The sequence below is a fragment of the Ostrea edulis genome, chromosome 3 (genome assembly GCF_947568905.1).
Source record: "Ostrea edulis chromosome 3, xbOstEdul1.1, whole genome shotgun sequence".
NCBI classification, from domain to species: domain Eukaryota; kingdom Metazoa; phylum Mollusca; class Bivalvia; order Ostreida; family Ostreidae; genus Ostrea; species Ostrea edulis.
The window spans coordinates 11,226,495-11,249,506 of record NC_079166.1 but is presented as its reverse complement, the minus strand read 5'-3'; the positions used below and the strand labels follow the sequence as shown (position 1 = coordinate 11,249,506).

General features: G+C 34.4%; 1 protein-coding gene across 7 annotated transcripts in view; it reads left to right on the top strand.

Annotated features, from left to right (window-relative positions):
• Positions 1 to 23,012, top strand: part of LOC125677184 (probable cytochrome P450 49a1) — a 73,749-nt gene that overhangs the window by 8,523 nt on the left and 42,214 nt on the right. For 2 of the 7 annotated variants that reach the window (XM_048915172.2, XM_056160018.1), the window contains exons 1-2: positions 8,425 to 11,099; positions 14,201 to 14,283. Coding sequence is in view for 3 of the 7 variants with exons in the window: in XM_056160018.1 (XP_056015993.1) it covers positions 14,279 to 14,283 (5 nt within the window). In the remaining 4 variants the exon portion in view is untranslated. Of the gene's footprint in view, positions 1 to 1,255; positions 2,875 to 8,424; positions 11,100 to 12,637; positions 12,657 to 14,069; positions 14,284 to 22,522; positions 22,698 to 23,012 lie in introns of those variants that run through there. The other 5 variants (XM_048915160.2, XM_056160020.1, XM_048915164.2 and 2 more) reach the window with 5 other exon arrangements.

The following is a 23,012-nucleotide window of genomic DNA, read 5'->3' as shown; positions in this document are numbered from 1 at the left end:
GATGAGACGCTGTTCCACAAGAAAAGAAAAATGATTAACATTACCAACTTTTTGTTGTTCTAGAAAATTGCCAAGACCCAAGCAATAAAGTTTTTTTCTAACTGAATTCAACCAGTTTGTGCAGTTTTCCTTGTGAGTATTGTATTCACATAACAATTGTTAATAACATGTTTTTAATATACGACTATTTGTATTAAGCAAGTTACACCATTCAAAATTCGAAGTTTTCTTTGGATATACATTGGACATCTGCCGAATTCAAACTAAACCATTAGATTATTTGTAGATTTACGAAGCAACATAATTTTCTTCAAAAAATTTACATGTACTTGCTCAGTATGTGGGGCTTTATGAAATCCCCACGTTTCACGTCCATAATGAAGAACAGAACTTACATATGTATCAAATAAAGTGTAGTCTCAACATTTAAATTATTCTCTTTCCACCCTTCCACAAAGAGAATGTACATTTTTTGTTTTAGCTTTGGTAGCAATTGATTTCTGCGTACATTCAAAGTTACCGTTGTATCTGAAATCCACACCTAGATACGTAAATACGTCAACAATATCAATCTTAACATTATTGTAGAAACACTTTTCAAAATCTCTAACTTAACCACCATTTCGAAAATCTACCGTCTTTGCTTCACTGACGTTTACCTCTAACAGTCGAATATCAAACATTTTCTGCCGTTCCCTGTACAAAATAACGAGCGATAACTCCAAACGGTGTTCAATACATCTCGAAGGATATAGATATTTGCATTTGAATGTAACAATTCTATTGTCCGAGTCTGAATAATTATGTAAAAGTTGATGGACTCAGTCGAGAGATAAATGCATGTAGTTATGTATACATGTGCCACTACGACGCGGGATGAGCGAATTCCACTTTGTTGTGACATAGACTATCAAGCTGCAATAATGTAGCCCTCTCTGATTTTTTTTTTTTTTTTTAAGGGAGATTTTTTTTTTTTTTAGGGAGAGGGCTACAACTCCTTAGGATCTCCGTAGTGATTCACTCCCGCAACATTTGCGCTCATTCTAAACATTTCCTGACTTTCTTTACGTAAATAAAATGATATTCTATGTTTCTTAGTCACTATATAAATTTACAACCTGCAACTTAAGATTTGTGAGGCTCTATTCTACCGTTTTCAACAATTTCGATAAATTCCAATTTCTCGATTCATATTTGTGCGCCATGTTTGATGTACTGAAGTATAAACTTCCGATTGTCAAGTCATTTGCATATGCCATGTAAGGTAGTATTTACATCAATGGACAAGTATGGAGGCGAAAGCTATTTCGTCGGTATTGAAAAGGTTTGAAATTTAATATCAAGTTAAAAACCGAACAGCAGAGTGTAAATTCTTTCTGCAACAATATGATTTTCCTTTCTTTGTCGAAGTGGCTTTCGCGCCGATTGTCAATGTTTAGGTTTTTCATTAGATCTCGCGATAACAAGCATGGCGGAGCAGACGAAGAATTTTGCATGCTGTACATTGTATTTAATGAAAAACACCTTTATTAGACATGCCCGAGCACAAAGTTGGTACTCCTTTTGGTGTAAACAACATTTGGGACTAATACACAGAGTTTATTATCGGTTATTCATAAAATTATTTTGCACCATTACGGAGATCCTATGGAATTGTAGCCCTATCCCGAAAACATCAGAATAAAAAAATTGGATAGGGCTACATTATTGCAGCTATAGACTATCTAAAGTAATTTGTCCGGAGATTTCGTCCAGAATATTGTGATTTTTCTAACTTTCACTGACACTTTAAATAAATGTCCTAAGGGAACAATTGCTACGTTTTCTTTATTGTAGTATAAAAAAGAATTGTAATGGATCGATGAAATGTTTCACACTCATTCCGGCTGAATTTGGGGGCAGGTGCCCCCCCCCCCCCCCCTTAAAAAAAGAGAGCATATCTATAATCTATATGATATATAAGTATTGGATGCACGGTGAAATCGCTCTTTCAGTAAATACACGTCATAATTGTCTGGACTTCATTTTCTCGATTTGAAAGGAATTTCCATCGACTGAGAACTCAACATTTGCTTATTGTTGCCTGACCTGATATCTGCTAAAAATGCATTGTATACGTTCGTAACTGTGTTTTGACAGTGAAAGTCGTCGATGAACTATTAGAACTGCAGTTTTCAATAACTTAAATAATGTACGAACAACAGATTAAAACAAACAGAAAAGGACGTGAACATCTACCACATTCTGCATCTCATCTATTTAAGATTACTATCTATATCTCCACACATTTAAAAATAAAAAAATTGTTACACGGCACCGCGTCACCCTACAATAAAACGCAGTTAGGTATCCAGTACGGGGGGAATTTAGTCACATTTCTGTGAACTTCCTTAAAGGTAAGCAGAAAAGTCCAAATGGCGGCTGAGGGTGATCAGACAATATACATAATGCTTTGTTAAAGAAATGTAGCACATTTATCATGTTGACGACATTCTCAGTTTGAACTCTCCTGATTTCCACGGCTTGAAACACGGCGGAGACGGATCTCTGTAGTAACCGAGACTGCTTTATCAGACATTGATCGTGCATGCGGTGGCGTATACTACTAAAGTTGCCTTTAAAAAAAAATTATTATTAGAGCGTGTAGCGTGATAGTTACGTAACTGCAGCAATACACAATTAGCTGCATTCTCTGCCGTGGATATTGTACTCGGATCCTACTTCTAGTTTATACGCATTTTAACTGTGCAGGCATGTGTATGTATAGACTCTGCTCTGAATTTAACACGGAACTGTACTTATTTGTGCAACGACGAATGTAGACTGAATCCACCGGAGTAGACATTTTGCATACGTCTAGAGAGGCATTTTAAGGTATTTCATTGTGGCATTGAACGACAAGCAGTAATTTCGTATTTTAAAGGTATTTCAATTTGACATTGAACGACAAACAGTAATTTCGTATTTTAAAGGTATTTCAGTTTGACATTGAACGACAAACAGTAATTTCGTATTTTAAAGGTATTTCAGTTTGACATTGAACGACAAACAGTAATTTCGTATTTTAAAGGTATTTCAGTTTGACATTGAACGACAAACAGTAATTTCGTATTTTAAAGGTATTTCAGTTTGACATTGAACGACAAACAGTAATTTCGTATTTTAAAGGTATTTCAGTTTGACATTGAACGACAAACAGTAATTTCGTATTTTAAAGGTATTTCAGTTTGACATTGAACGACAAACAGTAATTTCGTATTTTAAAAGGTATTTCAGTTTGACATTGAACGACAAACAGTAATTTCGTATTTTAAAGGTATTTCAGTTTGACATTGAACGACAAACAGTAATTTCGTATTTTAAAGGTATTTCAGTTTGACATTGAACGACAAACAGTAATTTCGTATTTTAAAGGTATTTCAGTTTGACATTGAACGACAAACAGTAATTTCGTATTTTAAAAGGTATTTCAGTTTGACATTGAACGACAAACAGTAATTTCGTATTTTAAAGGTATTTCAGTTTGACATTGAACGACAAATAGTAATTTCGTATTTTAAAGGTATTTCAGTTTGACATTGAACGACAAGCAGTAATTTCGTATTTTAAAGAGATTTCAGTTTGACATTGAACGACAAATAGTAATTTCGTATTTTAAAGGTATTTCAGTTTGACATTGAACGACAAACAGTAATTTCGTATTTTAAAGGTATTTCAGTTTGACATTGAACGACAAACAGTAATTTCGTATTTTAAAGGTATTTCAGTTTGACATTGAACGACAAATAGTAATTTCGTATTTTAAAGGTATTTCAGTTTGACATTGAACGACAAACAGTAATTTCGTATTTTAAAGGTATTTCAGTTTGACATTGAACGACAAACAGTAATTTCGTATTTTAAAAGGTATTTCAGTTTGACATTGAACGACAAACAGTAATTTCGTATTTTAAAGGTATTTCAGTTTGACATTGAACGACAAACAGTAATTTCGTATTTTAAAGGTATTTCAGTTTGACATTGAACGACAAACAGTAATTTCGTATTTTAAAGGTATTTCAGTTTGACATTGAACGACAAACAGTAATTTCGTATTTTAAAAGGTATTTCAGTTTGACATTGAACGACAAACAGTAATTTCGTATTTTAAAGGTATTTCAGTTTGACATTGAACGACAAATAGTAATTTCGTATTTTAAAGGTATTTCAGTTTGACATTGAACGACAAGCAGTAATTTCGTGTTTTAAAGAGATTTCATCGTGGCATTGAACGACAAGCAGTAATTTCGTACCGTGATAATTGAAACATTGTACTCTTCCTTTTCCGACAAGTCAAACAAATTTTCGATTTGACGGAAAAGGTCGAGCAATGTTTGTGAATGAAACCTTCAACGGGTCCATAGTATAAACATATCACTTCCTATCGGTATTTCGAACGAAAGTTTCATATGAATGATTTTCCATATGTAAATACGACCCATTGCTTAATTTGAATGAATGTTGGAGAAGTAGATTAAGTATTAATTAGTTTATCTTTATGTATATACCCAACCAAAATTAAAAAGCACGTCACAATGCAGAGAGGGACTTTCTGCTACCCATTGAATTGCATAAATGATATATATCAGGGATGGGGTAATTAAAACATGTAATAATTAGTTGTATTTAAATACATTTTTATAAAGTAATCGGATGCATTTGTAATTTACTTTGCTTTCAATTACAAGTTAACTGAATGTGTTTCGATACATTCCGCAAAAGTACTGGATTTTCTATTACATTTCAATTCCTTTTCCATTACATTCTTTAGTTTGAAAATGATGGAATGAAAGTGTCTGGTAATGATGGTGTTCGACAGTTTCACTGTTTTTCGTGGGATGTTTAGGCTATAATAAGGTTTCTAATATTGTCTATATACTCGACAAAGCATGATCACGGTGCCCAGGTGAAGGGTTTGTTCAGGTGTGAACCCCCTGTCATATCTAGGTGGAAAAATATATAAGTATGATTTTTGAAAGAAACTTTAGCAATTGAAATATTGAAATGTATTTAATTACGTTCTTCAAAGTAATTGGGAGGAATTTTAAAATTACTTTGGTTAAAATCAAGGTACTTGTAATTACAAGCAACTGACACAAATGTAATTGAAGGCATCTGATTATATATATATATATATATATATATGATTGTACCAGAATTAAGATATTACATAGAAAATGACTAAATCAGTAGAAGAATCACGTTAACTTCCAAACTTTTCCCCAGGGTGTTATTGAAGAATTTTTTCACAAGAATAGATGCTTTCCCCGGGATTTGCATTCTTTGGGATTTGCTAGATTAACTTCGTCCATATTTTACTACACGTAAAACGCCAGTGTTCCTTGAATAAACGGAGTCCAAAAATAATATGTTTGTTGTATCATACAATATACTAAACTCGGAAATCATCAAAATGTTATATTTTTCAGTATTACCAGTAACCGCACTCAGCATGTCACGCAGGACCCAATAACGCCCTTCAACGAAACTTATAAGTCTTCACTTCAGTGAATGATTTACTATTACAAACCATGGCCTCTCTTTTGTTACGGAATACCTCATTAGCAGCAATGTGTCATCGGTTCTTATATGGCCGGGTTATTTCTTTTTAGGTCAGTGCTGATGACGTATGTACGCCAAATAAGACCAAATGTGGACAAATTGCATTTTCTGTCATGGTATTGACATTCAGAAAGAGTATACGTGTGAAAAACAGCGAGGCCAAGTTACTCGCCATCAATCTCATGTAACGCTCGGTTTTCATTTCGATGGTACTCACCGTCAATCCCACGTAACGCTCTATATAGAATATAGCCCTTCAGTTCGATGACACTTACCATATAATGATGTTGGAGATACTTGTTTCCTAGGCAATAAGACATATGGACTGTAGTCTTAATGCTAGTAACAGCTAGTAGATGTTATGACTAGATTTAGAATTAATGAAAAGTAATGACCCGGCAGTGTACAAGTATAAAACTGCATTTATTCTACGAATTACCAATTCAGAAATCCCCTATATTAGCTGCAATAATGTAGCCCTCTCTGATTTTTTAATTTTTTTAAATTTTTTTTAGGGAGAGGTATCGCGAAAACGTCAGAATTTAAAAAAATTGGATAGGGCTACATTATTGCAGCTACCCCTATATAAAACAACAGAAGTGAAAGACAAGAAGAGTGATTCTGCCTGTTCATATTTGAAAATCTCTCCTTTTCGTATACAATTTAAATAATTGGCATACATGTAATTATAATAAAGCTTCAAATGAACTTCATAACTGGTTTACGTAAAATAACAGAGTACTATTTAAACACTGGGGAACATGTATCGAAGATCTATATCAAAATCCGATACATTCACAATAATAAGCGTATTGCCAATTAAAAGTTGGTCTGCCACTACTAGAGTATCTTTTTGTCATCAGACAAAGGCGCATATATACTCTCAATGAATTTAATGGCAGGAACATCGAATTTATGTTATACAAACATATGCAGATATTGGTTACAGCTATTGATTGCATTGAAGGCAAACATTCTGAAGACTTTTGAATACTTTGATTTTACGTTTGGTTTTTTAACAATTGTATCGCCTCTGCACCCAGAATGCACCGCGGTATCTGGTTGAAACGTGTCCGTATTACGAACTGTGCAACAAATCTCACTTGTTGGCATTTTAAAAATAGCACGGTCAATAAGCGGCTGTTGTATTTTTCATCACTTTCTAATAATTTTACTCTAAGCCTCTTATAGAATGCATTGAATGACATTTTCTAAACTGATGTATAACCTTCGACATTATACAGGATAGGTTCCAAAGCTTGGGGTGTAAATTACGTGAGAGAACTACGTTCAATGCTTTATATGTGATGATCCACCAAAAAACCAGGGTTATTGAGTTTTTAGTATATCATATTAATGGTAAATTAAGAATGACTTTTTTCCTTACAGCATACACTCAATGTATAAATATTGATCAATAGTGAAACAGTGACCTGGCCTGGAGGTTATAAACCTTTTACAATACTCATGCTCAGCCACGTTTCCTTTGAGTACAACTCTGAGCAAGCTTCGATACATACTCAAAAAATGTTAAGCATGTACTCCATTTGAGTATGAGAATGATTTTATAGAAGTTTCATAACCTTTACTTTTGAGTCATCGTCGCAAACCACGGTTTTGAGTCCACTCACGCTCCCTCATGATGATGATGGAGATAATCGAATAGAAGCACCCGTGGGTAACCGACGATGCTTTTGAGTATGAGTATGATTTAGAGCACATAGTTCGAGTTTGAGTATGAAAACGTGCTCAAAAAAGTGTGTTATAACCTCCAAGCCTGATGTGTTTCAAGTCTTTATCATCGGCTGCAGCCGATCCATTTGTGTCAGACAGTGTACATGGGGGAGATGAGAAACCATCTTTTATTGTTTCGGTAGAATAATTCCTCGTCAATAACATGTATAAAATACCGAACAAAGAGCAAAAAATATACGTAAATATAAGCCTTGATTAGTGTAATCAATACGTTTCGTGCTTATTCATTATCAAACAAGAGTTGTTTTTTTTTTACAAGTACTCCACAGAATATGTAAAATCATTAATGGGTTTTCAGATATCAATTCAGTAAAGGAATTGATAAAAACAAAAGTTATTTGGGTTTGAATGTGCTACAGGTGTAAATATTCATATACATGTGACTATTTTGGTTATTGTTTTGTTTAAAATCCGTGACGTGTAAATCAGAGTTGCAGACATGCCCAGTATAACCGGTCCAGCAAATGATATTGCTACCATCACGTGACATAGAGGAAGAATTCTTATATCTGCAATCTATTGAAATTCAAAAGCTAATGCTATTCATGTTTGCTTCATTTGCATACCATCAGGCCAAAAAAATATATGTGTGTTTACAGAAACCTGCTGTCGGGTCGGGGTGAAATTATAGGATCGGGCGGGTGACCGTAAACACATATATAACATATTATAATTTTTTGGCCTCATGATGGTTCTTCAACGTTATATGCAAAATGCATTTATAAGCATATTAATTAAGCGGATTTATGATTTCAGTTTAGAGGGGCATGAAGGAAATCTGAGAGACACGGGGTCTGTTGCTCGCTTTTAGGTCCCCAATTAGCAAGGCCCTCGGAACATTCCGCGTTTCATTGTATTTTAATAATGAATTCTGGTGTAAAACTCAAAAGAAGTACACACACTTCGATCTAATTTGGGAAAATATAATGTTTCAGTTTTTAAACTTCATCCAATCATGTTTGATAAAGCTGTTGGCTTCCTGTGTATGTCTAGCGCCTGTTTCATGGACTTGGGTGACGTCCGTTTTAAAACTATTTTTGAAAATATGTTTTCTTTGAAGTTCCTTGAGTGCTCTTAAAAAATGATAATAATATAAATTTTTAAATAGTTAATTTTTAAAGTGAGTATTGAAATGAAATTATGTCTTAATTTTGTTTCCATTTTCAAATGAAATATTTCATATTACAATTTCCGTGTGTTTCTTTGGTTATAGATTAGATTATTAAAAATTTTAGCGGCCAATTTGATGATTTGCATAAAAAATGTATTGCATCTTGTATCATACAGATATAATGAATTAGCAATTTATCATCATCTATATCAAGGATTTTGATTGGAACCTGTAGCAGAATTCTGGATTGTGTAGAGAATCTTTTATCAAATGACTCCTTTTTTGTACTTGCGTCTTTTAATCTGAAGCCTATAATAGCTCGTTGGTCGTCAAACGTTGGTAACAGTTGGGTGCAGTATATTAATCAAAACTTCATAATGACTTTATAAAAGTTTTAGATCGTAAATCAAGATCGACCTTGGTCTTGAAATTACGACCTTTCTTAAAGGCTACCAACAAACAAACTTAAGTATGGAGATTTGACCTCACATGGGCTCACAAACTAACAGACGGACAAAATGGGTATTCTTTGGGGGATTATTTGGGAATATAAATAAAATCTTTTGAATTCTATTACATGATGACCGTTGCCGGTACACATGTAGTCCGAAATTCAATCCATTTTTGATACAATGTTATATAGAAAGAGCCAATATATTAAAACTCTAGAAATGATGTAAAGTAACTTCTCTGATATTTGTTGGATGGTATCGTGACGGCACATGACAAGTCTATAGTTACTAATGTTTTGCTTCTTATAAACCTATGTTGTTTCAATGCATTTTTAATTCTGAATAAACACACAGGCCGTTTCAACACAAAAGTCCGCACATTTACATAAGTAATGCATGGAGAAACAATCCCAAACTTAAGTTTGAGTTATCTTTTATTAGGGGCAGTCACAATTTAAGTAAAGTTTCAGACTTAAGTCTAAGTTTCAACTTAATTTTTTTTGGGAGAAATCCAAGCTGTTTAGATAATATTGGAGCACAGTTTGTTTTGTAATTTCATATTCATTAAATGTTCTTTGGAAGTTTTGAGAATACACCACTTCTTGCATATGTTGGGGTACAATACGTCTGTGGTTTCTCCTTCGGAGCAGTTAATATTTTTCGTGACGAACAAACATTTAGTGCTTGGTAGAATATTTACTGGATCCAGCAATGTATCTCTGTATTTAAAAGGTTTTTGTGTAGTTTTGGAATCTCGTATACTAGTAGATAAGGTAATTCATATGTGTTGGTTCCATTAAATGGAATATCAAATGCAATTAGTGACCTTCAACATTGTGTAATCATTTCATAAAAGGTGAAGATAACGAACAGTGATCAATCTCATAACTCCTATAATCAATATAAATAGATAGTTGAGCAAACACGGATCCCTGGACACACCAGAGGTGGGATCAGGTGCCTAGGAGGAGTAAGCACCCCCTGTCGACAGGTTACACCCACCCGCTAGCCCCACGTCTTGATCAGATAAACGAAGTAATCCACAACCCAAATCAGCGTGCTCCATATCATGGTTTTCAGATAAAATAAAAGGAAAATTTAAATTCAACAGAACATTATCCACCACAACCCCCAACCCCCAAACCAAAAAAAAAAAAAAAAAAAAAAAAACCCCACCCCACAACAAGAGACAATTAAATATTTTATTGAACAATCTGGAATCTACTCTGGATTATATTGTTATTGTTAATGGAATAACTTTGGTCTAAATCTTTAAAATTTCCTTCAGCGTCTGTGTATCCAGTAGCTTAAATACTTGACTTTTTCATATTTCATATTGCACACGATTCAGGACCAGACTTTGATATTAAAACAATATAGGTGAGTATGAATGAAGAAATTAATAAATACATTTCATAGATGTTTAGATGTATAGAGAAATTACACACATTTAAGATGACAATGGCGTTCGTTCGAAGACAAAATGCAACACATACTCTTGATTATTTTCGTCCTTCATTCATCTTATATGACACATCCGTTGTCATCTGTAGGAAATGCTCAGGTAACCTTTAACTGGTCAGAATGACGTGAAATGATATTAAGTAGTAGAAACAATGCTTCACATTTTCAAGAAAGACTACCCTACGTAGTTTGTATACTTAAAAAAACAAAAAAAAAAACCAAATAGCAAAACGTAAGATTCTGCTGTTGGATCGGGTGCTGTCTAACGTACTTGATATCAATAATTAGTTTGACTTTGGATTGCTCCGTTTGCCTGATCAAGATACATGTATAGGGCTGACGGCGGGTGTGACCAGTCGACAGGGGATGCTTATTCCTCCTAGACTCCTGATCCCACCTCTGGTATACCCAGGGGTCCGTGTTTGCCCTTCCCTTAGTTCTTATTCTTTGTGGGAATTATGGGATTTGTTGTTGGTTTTTTTAAATATCTTTTTATAAAGAAAATATAAGTTTGTTGAAGTGCATACAGGAAAGAATGTCTTAAGTAACGTGTCATAATATTCTTTTCTGGGCGGCATTCAATATTGTGTAATCATTTCATTATGTTTCCAGATAGGATAGAAGGAAAATTCAAATTCAGCAGAAGAGTTTCATCGTAAAAGAGATATTTTTCTACTTGTGTGGCATTTCATGGGAAATGAATCACTGTTTCTAGTGTAAGCATGCATATGGGAGAGAAAGTTTTAAGAACTTGTGCCCAATCCCTTTACAATAAAATACTCGTATATTAAAAAAAAATATATGAATGAATAAAATAATTAATAAAAGAGACAGAAAAGAAAACTATGTATGTGCAATGAGAAGTGCGCAGCGCATTACATTTTTTTTTTATTTTAAGACAAAACGATGCTTTCAAAACAGGTTTAGTTTTACTCGGAATTCTTCTTCTGAAAGTGAAAGTGAAAGATTTAGAACACGGTCTGCTCTTCCGATACGTAAGTAGTCATAATGGATGTGTTGCTCTAGAGGGGGGGGGGGGGGGGGGGGGGTGGGGGGGGGTTATAATCTGTGTTAGTTGAAATAATCTAACTGTGTCTCAGGACAGGCCCTCACCACCACATTTAGAATGCCTCCCATATACCCGTAATGCAGCATAAAATTGCAGAATTGCTCCGTAAAGATTTTAAAATCATCAAAAAATAAATGCTTAGATTTAAAAGTCCTTAACATTTTAAAAAATCGTAAATCCTTAACACTAAAAAATCGTAAGTCCTTAACACTGTAAAAAATCGTAAGTCCTTAATACTGTAAAAAATCGTAAAATTATATTGTAAACTAAAGAATTGGAAGCGTCACGTTTCTCGATTCAAATTTACTGCCATTTTACCGGAAACTGTCATCGATATACCTTGCTGTTACTCATTGAAGAACCGCCCACTACCATATTTGGAAAGCAGTGAAACGTACCTTTTGCAAAGAGCTTGAAGACAAGAAGAGTACGATGTGCAGTGGACACAGAATTACCGTGTAGAATTGAAAGACGAACAGGCAGAAATAATATCTGCAGTGCTAGAGGGAAAAGATGTATTTGCTAGTGCAATCTGGTTATTTTTCTTTAAATTAGGCCTAATGTATGTAATTTTCATCATAAGAATAGTAAGTCTTCATATTGATTTAATTCTAAGAGAAATTTCCTGTAAAATAAAGGCGTAGTAAAGATGGCAGTAATTTTTCTGTAAAAATGTCGAGTCTCCATATTTAGAAGTTGAGCGCTTGTAAACGCAATGACACACATTCCGATAAAATGGAAGCTGTACACAGCGAAATTCAAACGTGTATGTTTTAGTTCTTCTTCTACACTATTTAAAATGGAATTAATGGCGAGTCAGCTGTGAGGGTAACTATATTGGTTTTACATATGACATGATTTTACCGAAACATGTACTGAGTGCGATTTTCCTTTTGTTACAGGTATATATGGGACGCATTCTATCGTTAAACCGGGTCCATAGGACATTATCACTTTAACGATAGAACATTCTATCTAATTCTTTGTGTTCCGGTTCACAATTTTTCACAAATTTCTTTTAGAATCTATATGATATGTAGTTAAATAAAACTATATTGTTGTACCTTATGTAATAGTTGGTTGGAAAATATGGACTTTTACATTGACATCTACGAGCAGGTTCCAATTCCTGATTGATACCCAATTCAACCCCTGTTTCCACAGAAAACACGCCCATCATCAGCTGTGACCTAGTAAAATTGGAGTGCGTTTTATGCATCTAGTGTTTGATACATCTTAGAATGCGCATAAATTATGATAAAAACTGAGCTTCCGCGGTTATGTTAATTGGGTTAAATTAGTAGTAAACTGGCATCATTTTGTCATTTATCATGCATCGTTCTCATGACGTCTCCCTGACTTCTTGTTCCAGCGATAATGAATTAGGATCGTCATATATCATTTGGCTGCAACTTTATACTTCACATCAATAATGGATGAATTGTCAGTTCATTTCCTGTGTTTTGTGTTTGATATATTTCTAATGAACCTCATGAGCAAACATCTTGTACTACACACTCATTAGCATGTATATATGATATGAACAGAGGAAAATGTAACCAACGCACATTAGATATTAATTAACAGCGCTAAGTCATCATAACCGTTAGGGGCGAGATCAAAAGATCGACGTCGGATAAAAATTTAAATTCAAATAGTTCAGAAGATGGGGATAAAATATCCCGTAAGTTTCTGTCATCCGACATCGATTACACTTCAGATGAAAAAGAAAAAAGATAAGCGACTGTTAAAAACCAAATAATGATATTACATTTTAATGAGCATTTAATAGTTTTAATGTACACTTTCATTTGTGAATAAACAGTAGAAAAGGTATATTGTGATACAATTGGATGTATGAATATATGTACACATGCCACTATAATAAATAAAATTACTTACTTACTTATACAGAGTCATATATTTATAATGTATGTTTTTACTTCTTAATCAGTTAGTTTCAACATTCATCATATTTAGTTTTAAAAGGGTGGGTGGGTGGGGAATTGGTGAAAACTATGTGAATTTAGTTTTTTGTTAGAGATTGAACTTTTGATCTCACCTGTTACACATGTTTTTAAGGTGGACAGTGTTAGATTACTGATCTCTTTATAGATATTTGTACATATTACGAAAATGACGACAGCGGTATAACCACTATCAGTTTTTGGTTTAAAATCATTTTATTTTTTTATTTTCTAAATCTAAAATGCGAATTTCAAGATATCGTTTTGTCGATTTGTTTTATTTGAAATATATCTTTAGTTACAGAAAGTGTTAAAGAAAGAAAAATATGGTACATGAATCGGAGAATGTGGAAGTTAACATCACTTGCACTATATGTAGAATTATTTCTAATTAAAGAGATAAAGTTTTATCAAGAAAACCCCCCAGACTAAATTTCATGACAGTAATTTATTTAACGGAATTTGAAATTACTAGGGAGAGGACTGAAATAGCCTATGCCTGCTGCCCAATTCCATTCACTTATTAGTGAATAAAATATTATTAGAATATAAAAAATTACTATTTTTTCATATCATAACAGTAGTGACGAAAAAAAACAAACAACCCAACAACAACAACAACAACAACAACAACAACAACAACAAAAAAAAACCAAAAAAAAAAAAAACCCAACGTTTCTATAAAAACCAATGATATCTTGATTTTAAACATTTTATAAAAAAAAGAGATTTATATTCAAATACGTTTTGATATTCATCACCATTTCAATTTCATTTACAGATATCAACAACACACTGCTTCACTTCCTGGGGGAACAGAACTCCATCCACCGGACACACAGTTCACAATTTAGTTCTGATGTGGTAAGTATTATCAATAGATAATGTTTGTGTTTGCATTGTAAGTTATAAATACAACTATTTTATCACCTAGTGCAGCAGGCAGTAGAAGTAGAAAAGGCACCTTGTCTGAAAATATTCAAATGAAGTTAGACATACAGCATTAATTATGATTTATGATATCATATTTACATTCGTATTGATGAATACAATTATAAACAAAAAATAAAATAAAACTGATCAATTTTACGATAAAAATTTGCACATTGATTAGATATATGCCAGTATATATATATATATATATATATATATATATATATATATATATATATATTCATCATTCACTCGGCTGTAACATTCGGAACATTCGAAGCCGTGGATGTCGGTAAGTCTAACAAGGAATTTCATTATATTTACGTGTTTTACTTTTGTAATTGTATCAGGATTCCTGTTGTGTATAACGTTTTACACAAATCAATATTTAACAGTAACTGCCACTTACTACTAACGCTGTAGGATATTGAATATGACTGGTTTGAGACATTGTATTTATGGGACTGCAGCATGTTGTACACGTCAAGTCTGTCTGATGAACAAATGTCGAAGTAGCACGCACAGTATTTGTAGAATTTTAATGATATCAATAAACTTCATCTCACCATTTAAAAATACATTAGCGACGGATACAACTTGTTTGAATCGTGTGGAAAATTTTTAAACGAATAAAAGGTCTGTTTAATTTGCTATTTTGAAATTCGAAATCCCCTCCCCCATCCCTGATGAATATTCCTGAATTGGCTCCTACATTGTAGATAAACATGGTAGTATAATGAACAATCAGATGAAAAATTTATAGAGGTTGTATTTTTCACGGTTCTTTATTAACAGAACGTTGAGAACCACGAATGATCTATACAGAGAGTATGAGATAAAATGTTGATCACTGTGACATATAAACCGCCCAGATAATCTGTAGCTAGTATTGAATGACAAATGTATGAAGAAGAAACCCACACAAAATTTCATCTACAAGCTCCAACAATAATTTACTGATTTCTTGTTATATGTAAGGTTTAAAACTCTCACATGTCAAAAGGGAGTCAACTTAAATCTGTTACTGCTATCAGTATCTTTAGGAATATATACTGACAATTTATGAGAGTAATCTGCACCAAGCAATGATATAACCTGATAACAAATTTTGCCATAAAATTTATTCCTTAGTGCAGGTCACAGAGTGCTCCTGTTGACACTGTCTGAAACTTGTCATTTACTAGAGAAGTAAATAATTCATGGTTTTCGTGAATTCCATTTATTTCAAATGCAACTGAAAATGGCTGATGCATAACTCATTGGTGTTGACAATAAGATGGAATTTGAAATTTCCTGTATATCCTCTATGTGAGACAAGAATCGATTTCTTTATCACAATATGTACGCACTTGGATAAACTTTCTCCGAAACCTTCATTGACTAAAGCAATGATCAAAACCTGCCCATACAATATAAAGATAAATTACACATTTAGACCAACAACAAATAAACAAAAACAAATTAACCCAAAGTCAGAGAGATATAGAAAGTAAATTACAGCTAAGATAAGTAAATATCAGACAGAAGTAAGAATGTCATTCTGATTGTAGTATTGCATTGATGTCTTCAGCAACCGATCGGTTTTCTTCTCTATCAGAAGCTGTTGTTACGGTCATTTTGTGGTACATAAGATTCCTTTACAGGACTAGATGTTCCTATTTTCTTATGTAAACATGTACATTGTATGTCATTGACGAGGTTCAGACAACAAACATTATCTGTGGTAGTATATATTCATGAACAATAAGCGGGCATTGGTCTCTCCCCTTCAAAATCCACACACCTTGGTCCTTGCGTCTCCCTACGATATCTATCTGTCAATATGGTCGAACATCGCGCTTTATATGGAGGGCACGTCATTGTGTGATACACTTATTTTGACTACGGATAACTCCGTTTACCTGATCAAGACAGGACTCACGGCGGGTGTGACAGGTTGAAAGGAAATGCTTACTCCTCCCAAACACCTGATCCCACCTCTGGTATATCCAGGGGGCCGTGTTTGCCCAACTCTCTATTTTGTATTGCTTACAGGAGTTCTGAGAATAATCACTAGGCCTACTCATTATCCTCACCTTTCGCTTACCTGAAATTCATTTGGTCTAGACATTTTGAATCCGATTGACCTCTTGTCTTTCAGTACGTATACGTACACATCTATAGCAAGTTTGTGATTTGAAATAAAGATAAATGTACATCGTTTATATTCAATTTGTCTTTTTTTCTCATCTTCACATCCTATATATGGTGATCCACAATCACAAAGTGAAGATGATTTGTGACTGTGTACTAAGAGTACATTTTTCATTGATGCGGAAGGCCATCATCCTCTCATTTATTATCAAGCACCTGTTGCAATCCTCATCCAATCTACAAAAGGGACTAAAAACCGATAAAAATGTTTTTAAAGGAATATGTTTGAGGGAATATTTTAATGATGAATTTTGTGTCAACATTTTCTACTTCGATACACAGATTCTTCATAGACCAGAGTTTGAAAGTAATCCCTGATTACATAGACCAGATCTAGAATTTGAAAGTAATCCCTGATTACATAGACCAGAGTTTGAAAGTAATCCCTGATTACATAGACCAGAGTTTGAAAGTAATCCCTGATTACATAGACCAGAGTTTGAAAGTAATCCCTGATTACATAGACCAGAGTTTGAAAGTAATCCCTGATTACATAGACCAGAGTGTGAAAGTAATCCCTGATTACATAGACCAGAGTGTGAAAGTAATCCCTTATTACATAGACCAGAGTTTGAAAGTAATCCCTGATTACATAGACCAGAGTGTGAAAGTAATCCCTGATTACATAGACCAGAGTTTGAAGTAATCTCTGATTACATAGACCAGAGTTTGAAGTAATCCCTGATTACATAGACCAGAGTTTGAAGTAATCCCTGATTACATTAGACAGCCCATATACACAAACGCATGGTGAGCCGGTATTTGTTATGCATCGCGAGAGTGCTTTTTGTCATTGATTTTTATCGATTTCATTTTCGAAAAATCCTGAAAAAGATTTCAGTTCGAAAAGGTGTACGAGTAAACATAAGTACATTTAACCCCGGATTTTAAATGACGATCCGTAGAAATTCAATGTACACTGTGTTTATTGACCCAAATGTATACAACCCCAAGAATGAACCGGGACACAGAATTAACGCAAATGATTTAACAGGTAACTTAATTAAAAATATGTAACTCATTAGGGTCTGTGTTTGCCCAACTCTGTATTTTGTATTGCTTATACGAATTATGAGATTGATCACTGTTCGTTATCTTCACCTTTATAGGAGTTATGAGATTGATCACTGTTCGTTATCTTCATCTTTATAGGAGTTATGAGACTGATCACTGTTCGTTATTTTCACCTTTATAGGAGTTATGAGATTGAACAGTGTTCGTTATCTTCACCTTTATAAGATTTATGAAATTGATCACTGTTCGTTATCTTCACCTTTCACAAGGTAATGTTTCAATATTAGTTTGATGACTTAAATCCTTACTACGTCGAACAGTACAACAGCTGGCGACCAGCCTTGCTGAAACACTAGTGTGTAGTTACAATGTATGAGATGCGCAAATGGAACAACAGAAGGTTGTAAAGTTGTTTCAACAAAACATCGAAAGTTTAAACTTCCCTTGCTGAACACAAGAAAAGTCTTATATCCATTTTAGATATCCTAAAACCCACACCAATAACGTCATCTCCCCAGAACCGGTAACGCTGAAGGACGTAGTGGTCTGCTCTGACGACTGTCCGAGCGGTAACACTTGAACTGTGACTTATCCGAGAAGAGAACATAACAAAAAATAAGAATTGAGGAAAACTCCACTCTATGATAAACTTCAGATTCTACATCGGCATCTTCCCATATCTATGTAGCAATAGTCCATAATCACCTGCATATGATTCGATGCCCGAGAACATGTTCTGCGTATGATGAATTTTGAAATCGAGGCAAGCTACTGACAAATAGATTGATGTAAAAAGGGTTTCAACAGTCTCGTTTGAAGTCAGCCTTTCGCAAATTATATGGTCCTTATATTGGTCTTATTTACAAATACAGCCTCTCGTTAGATCGAATGTTGTGTTTCATGTCAATTGTTTATTACCTACTATTACTCGTTCACCTGATCAGGATTTAGGGCTCACGGTGGATGTGACCGGTCAACAGGGGATGCTTACTCCTCCTAGGCACCTGATCCCACCTCTGGTATATCCAGGGGTCTGTGCTTGCCTTACTCTTAATTTTGTATTCTTTATATGAGTTATGAGATTGATCAGTGTTCGATATTCTCACTTTTTCATCTCGGATAACGCGTTGGGATGATGATATAGAAATAACTCGCGGTTATCGATGTTTTGAAGGTAGCCTAATTGCAACTCAACGAGGTTTAATTCTTAATTGATGTAAACGCCGGAGCACCATTTATCGACTGTTTTCTGGAATTTCAATGTCAGGAGACTCTTAAGCAGATTTCTGTGGTTCTGAGCCGACGAACATGTAGCACGTTTTTGGTCTATCGGTTTGGGGACGATCGTCACTGGGGTCTGTCGTAGGTGATTATACCGGCATGATACAGCGCACCTATGGACTCTTTAGGTTCCAAGAACTGTTTTGATATCTTCCTTGCAAGCAGCATTTGTAAGGCTCATTTTTGTTCATATTCTAGTACGGAGAACAATACAATATGCCAACCTCATGTAGTCGATTGTTTCTCTTATATGAAATTTCAAAACAAAAATTCTATTTCTAAAGGTACCTGCTTTGGTCCTTTGTCAGCGTTGCAAGATGAGATCAGATCACAATTAGTGGATTTGTTAACAATGAAAAGGTGAAGATAACGAACAGCTACACAAAATTATTAGTGGCGCAAACACGATGTAGGGTAGGGATGAAAGGTGAAGATAACGAATAGTGATCAATATCATAACTCCTACAAGCAATACAAATAGGTAGTTGGGGAAACACGGACCCCTGAATAAACCAGAGGTGGGATCAGGTGTCTAGGAGTAAGCATCCCCTATCGACCGGTCACATTCGCCATGAGCCCTATATCTTGATCAGGTAAACGAAGACAAAATCAGTGTGTAAAGAACAACCTAACAATTGGTACAAACAGCAGGTTGTGAAGGTGATGTTATTTGTGCATATGGTCAAAGAAAGGATTTCGGACACATTTCAAAATCAGTAAAGCAATGTTTGACCATACATGGAGTAAACAGAGACACCCTTTGAAGAAAGTTTGTAGTGACCCCAACGTCCATTTATTTCTTATTGTGTCCAGTCATCTTAGAGAGCCAAAGGGTAAACGAGTAGGATGAAAATATAGTGTTGGCCATAAATTCAGACTTAGTACCAGGTTTGTTATCAAATCGTCATTAATTATCACTTCTGGTGTACTAAACACAGAAGGATAGACGGTACGCACTTTTGTTTTATATATACCTTAACCTATAATTCCAGTAGAAATGAAAGTAGAATGTAAATGTAAAAGTAGATTTCAGTTTTGAAAATTGAGAAAGATAAGAATTGCCACGCTTCACGCCTGCATACTTTGTATGAAGTGGTAATGCTAGAGAAATTATGAAGGAACTCGAATACAATTTACGTGTGCACCCATATTTGTTAATTTACCCCTCAAGATTTGCTCCTGAAAATTAGAAATCTGTTCTTGGTCAAAGTGGAAATGAATTTACTTTACACCTTGGTCAAATAAAACAGAAGCAAACATTTTTTTTATTGATATCTAATCAGATTAGAATCGGTATACCCTTGACTTGTGAAATCACACTGCATGTTATACACTCTATTGACATAGTATCATATTTCAATTCAACCTTAGCACGAATGTTACTGATTTATAGCTATTAATATCTTGTCAACAACGTCACTGACAACTGTGCGTATATTTATGGAGCCAGATATACGATATGAAAATATTTGTAAATCAAGTGCACCCAAGCTTGTGACATTTTATGGTTTTGAATTATTATCTTGAAAAGGAAAGAAAACAAAAGTAGTTTATCTATGCTGATAGTCCATTACATATCACAGGATCTCTGTTCAGAGGTGATCCCCACCCCTAAAGAATAGACAAAACGAGGGATTTCCAGGGAGTCTACCCTTCTTTAAATTTTGTCTTCTTGATATGATTTACATATGTAGATAGATAGATATATTCTTCGTGAACAAGATTTCTGCACACAAACCAAGACTTCGCTAACCTTACGTGAATCTTCGGAAATAGATTTCGAAAATTTGGGCTTGCGAGTTAAATGAGTCTCAGACGCAGATAAAACAAACCTCGTGTTCGCGCTCAGAACACAGAGTCACTTCGCTCTATCTTTTAATGATTGAGAAATGACTACTAAAAATATCAATGTTAAACCCGAAAATTGATGTTTTGTGTCGCTATTTGCATGATCGATTCACTCAAATACAATTTTCCAGTGAAATAGGCCTATTTCATAAACAGAAGCATTTACTTAAGGTGCGTTTGTTAAACTGTCATGATAAAAATCTGTAAATAAAATATATTGAAATAATGAAGAACGGGTACATTTTTTTAAATGTATGATGAAATACAGACTGAGAAATCTGTACGATTTTACTACCGTATCTATATTTCACCCCGTGTGGATCCGGGTTAGAATAGGTCCTCAGTACACCTTACTTGTCGTAAGAGGCGACTAAATGGGAAGGTCCTTCGGATGAGACCGTAAAAACCGAGGTCCCGCGTCACAGCAGGCGTGGCACGATAAAGATCCCTCCCTGCTCAATGGCCATAAGCGCCGAGCATAGGCCTAAATTTTGCAGCCCTTCACCAGTCCGGCAGTGTTCATATGAGTGAAATATTGCTTTACGTCCCCCTCGATAATATTTAATGAATCATAATCAATATACAGTGTATTTCATTTGCTATATTGGTAGTATCTCATACTCTAAGATATGTATTTTATGATAATAATCATAGAGAACTCTAATTTAGTAACTGGTCGTGATGACGATCGTAGGTTCGACACCCGCTTCTTCCTTGGCGGCGTCATATCTCCCCCCCCCCACACACACACCCCGGAGTTAAATAGTTACACATATTCTTCAGACACGATTAAAGATTCAACAATAATTTGAAACTCGTGATCAAGATACATGTACGTTAAAAGACAGCAGAGAATATATTTGACCTGTTTAATAGTACCCCGTGAGTTTTATTTTTCAGATACTACCAAACAAATATTTTCTGAAAATATTAATGTAAAATTTATTTATAATTAAAAAAAAAAAAAAATTGAACATAACTTTCTTAGAGATACAGAATCTCTGGAAAATGAAAGATAACTTTTTAGTGTTTGGGGAGAGCAGTATTGCAGTATTCTCTCTCTCTCTCTCTCTCTCTCTCTCTCTCTCTCTCTCTCTCTCTCTCTCTCTGTGTGTGTGTGTGTGTGTGTGTGTGTGTGTTTGTATTTAAAATCTCCGTAATATTTACACAATGCTTTACATTCCGAAGTATAAAGAAATCCATCTCCAATTTGGATACAATTGCTTAATCTGCAATAGCGTTCATTTGTTTGAATATTATTCCATCTGCCTATTTCATCAGGACTATGATAATTTTAACAAAGATTTTTCAGAGCTACGACGATGGCGAGAATTTACACTGCCCAATAGGGGCCCTGCTACACTTGATGTTCTTGTTAGTAATGTTAAAGGCCGAGGTTTGTATACCAGGGGTAAACCTCAGATATGGGGCGGGGACTATTTTTATATTCTTCACATTCAAAATTTGTTTTTATAAACTCTGCGAAATCATCGTGCCATTTTTGTTAAAAATTGATTTCATAGCCTTTGATTAACAGCTATATTAATCCACATATCCATAAAGTTATAATATTGCACAAATCCTCATATTTTTCAGGTAAATGAATGCAATTATCCCCACACAAACAGCATTGTTCAAATATAAAAGACACAGAATTCGACAAAAAAGGTGTAAAAGACGTCTTAATGCACACACTAGTAAATGCATCTTCTTGTATAAGGATTGATGTACGATTATAAAGTTCTGGTTTTTTATATACATTATGTATACACGGTAAGCTATGATAAATTATTTTCTCACGGACATTTGCGAACATTTGGTATTTAATTTCAATACGAGTAAAAAATGTTGAAATTGATGCTAACAAATTGAATTTCAAATGCATTCAATGTCAAACTTTAAAACCATATGTGGCGGAGTTCTGTATTTTAACCACACCTTGTGCAATATATAAAGCGAAACGCCGTTTAAATGTTTTCCAGTTACCGACAGATGAAAGCTAACTCAAGGTAGGGCAATTTTTTTTTTTAAATGAGATGTCAGAGAAATGCTTTGCACAAAAAATTTCTTAACAATCTAACGAACAGAAGGTAATTGTGACAATTTACGCTTGCCAATCCGGTCCGATACTCCCAAATTACAGACTCTCTCTCTCTCTCTCTCTCTCTCTCTCTCTCTCTCTCTCTCTCCATAACAAAACCTATGATGCAGTCTGTCCTCCGTAACTAATATCTCATACTTTTTCTTCTACTTTGTTTGTAGCTATAGTATGTATATGTCTTTTTTTTTTATTAGTAGTAGGTTTTTAGTATTCACGATAAATT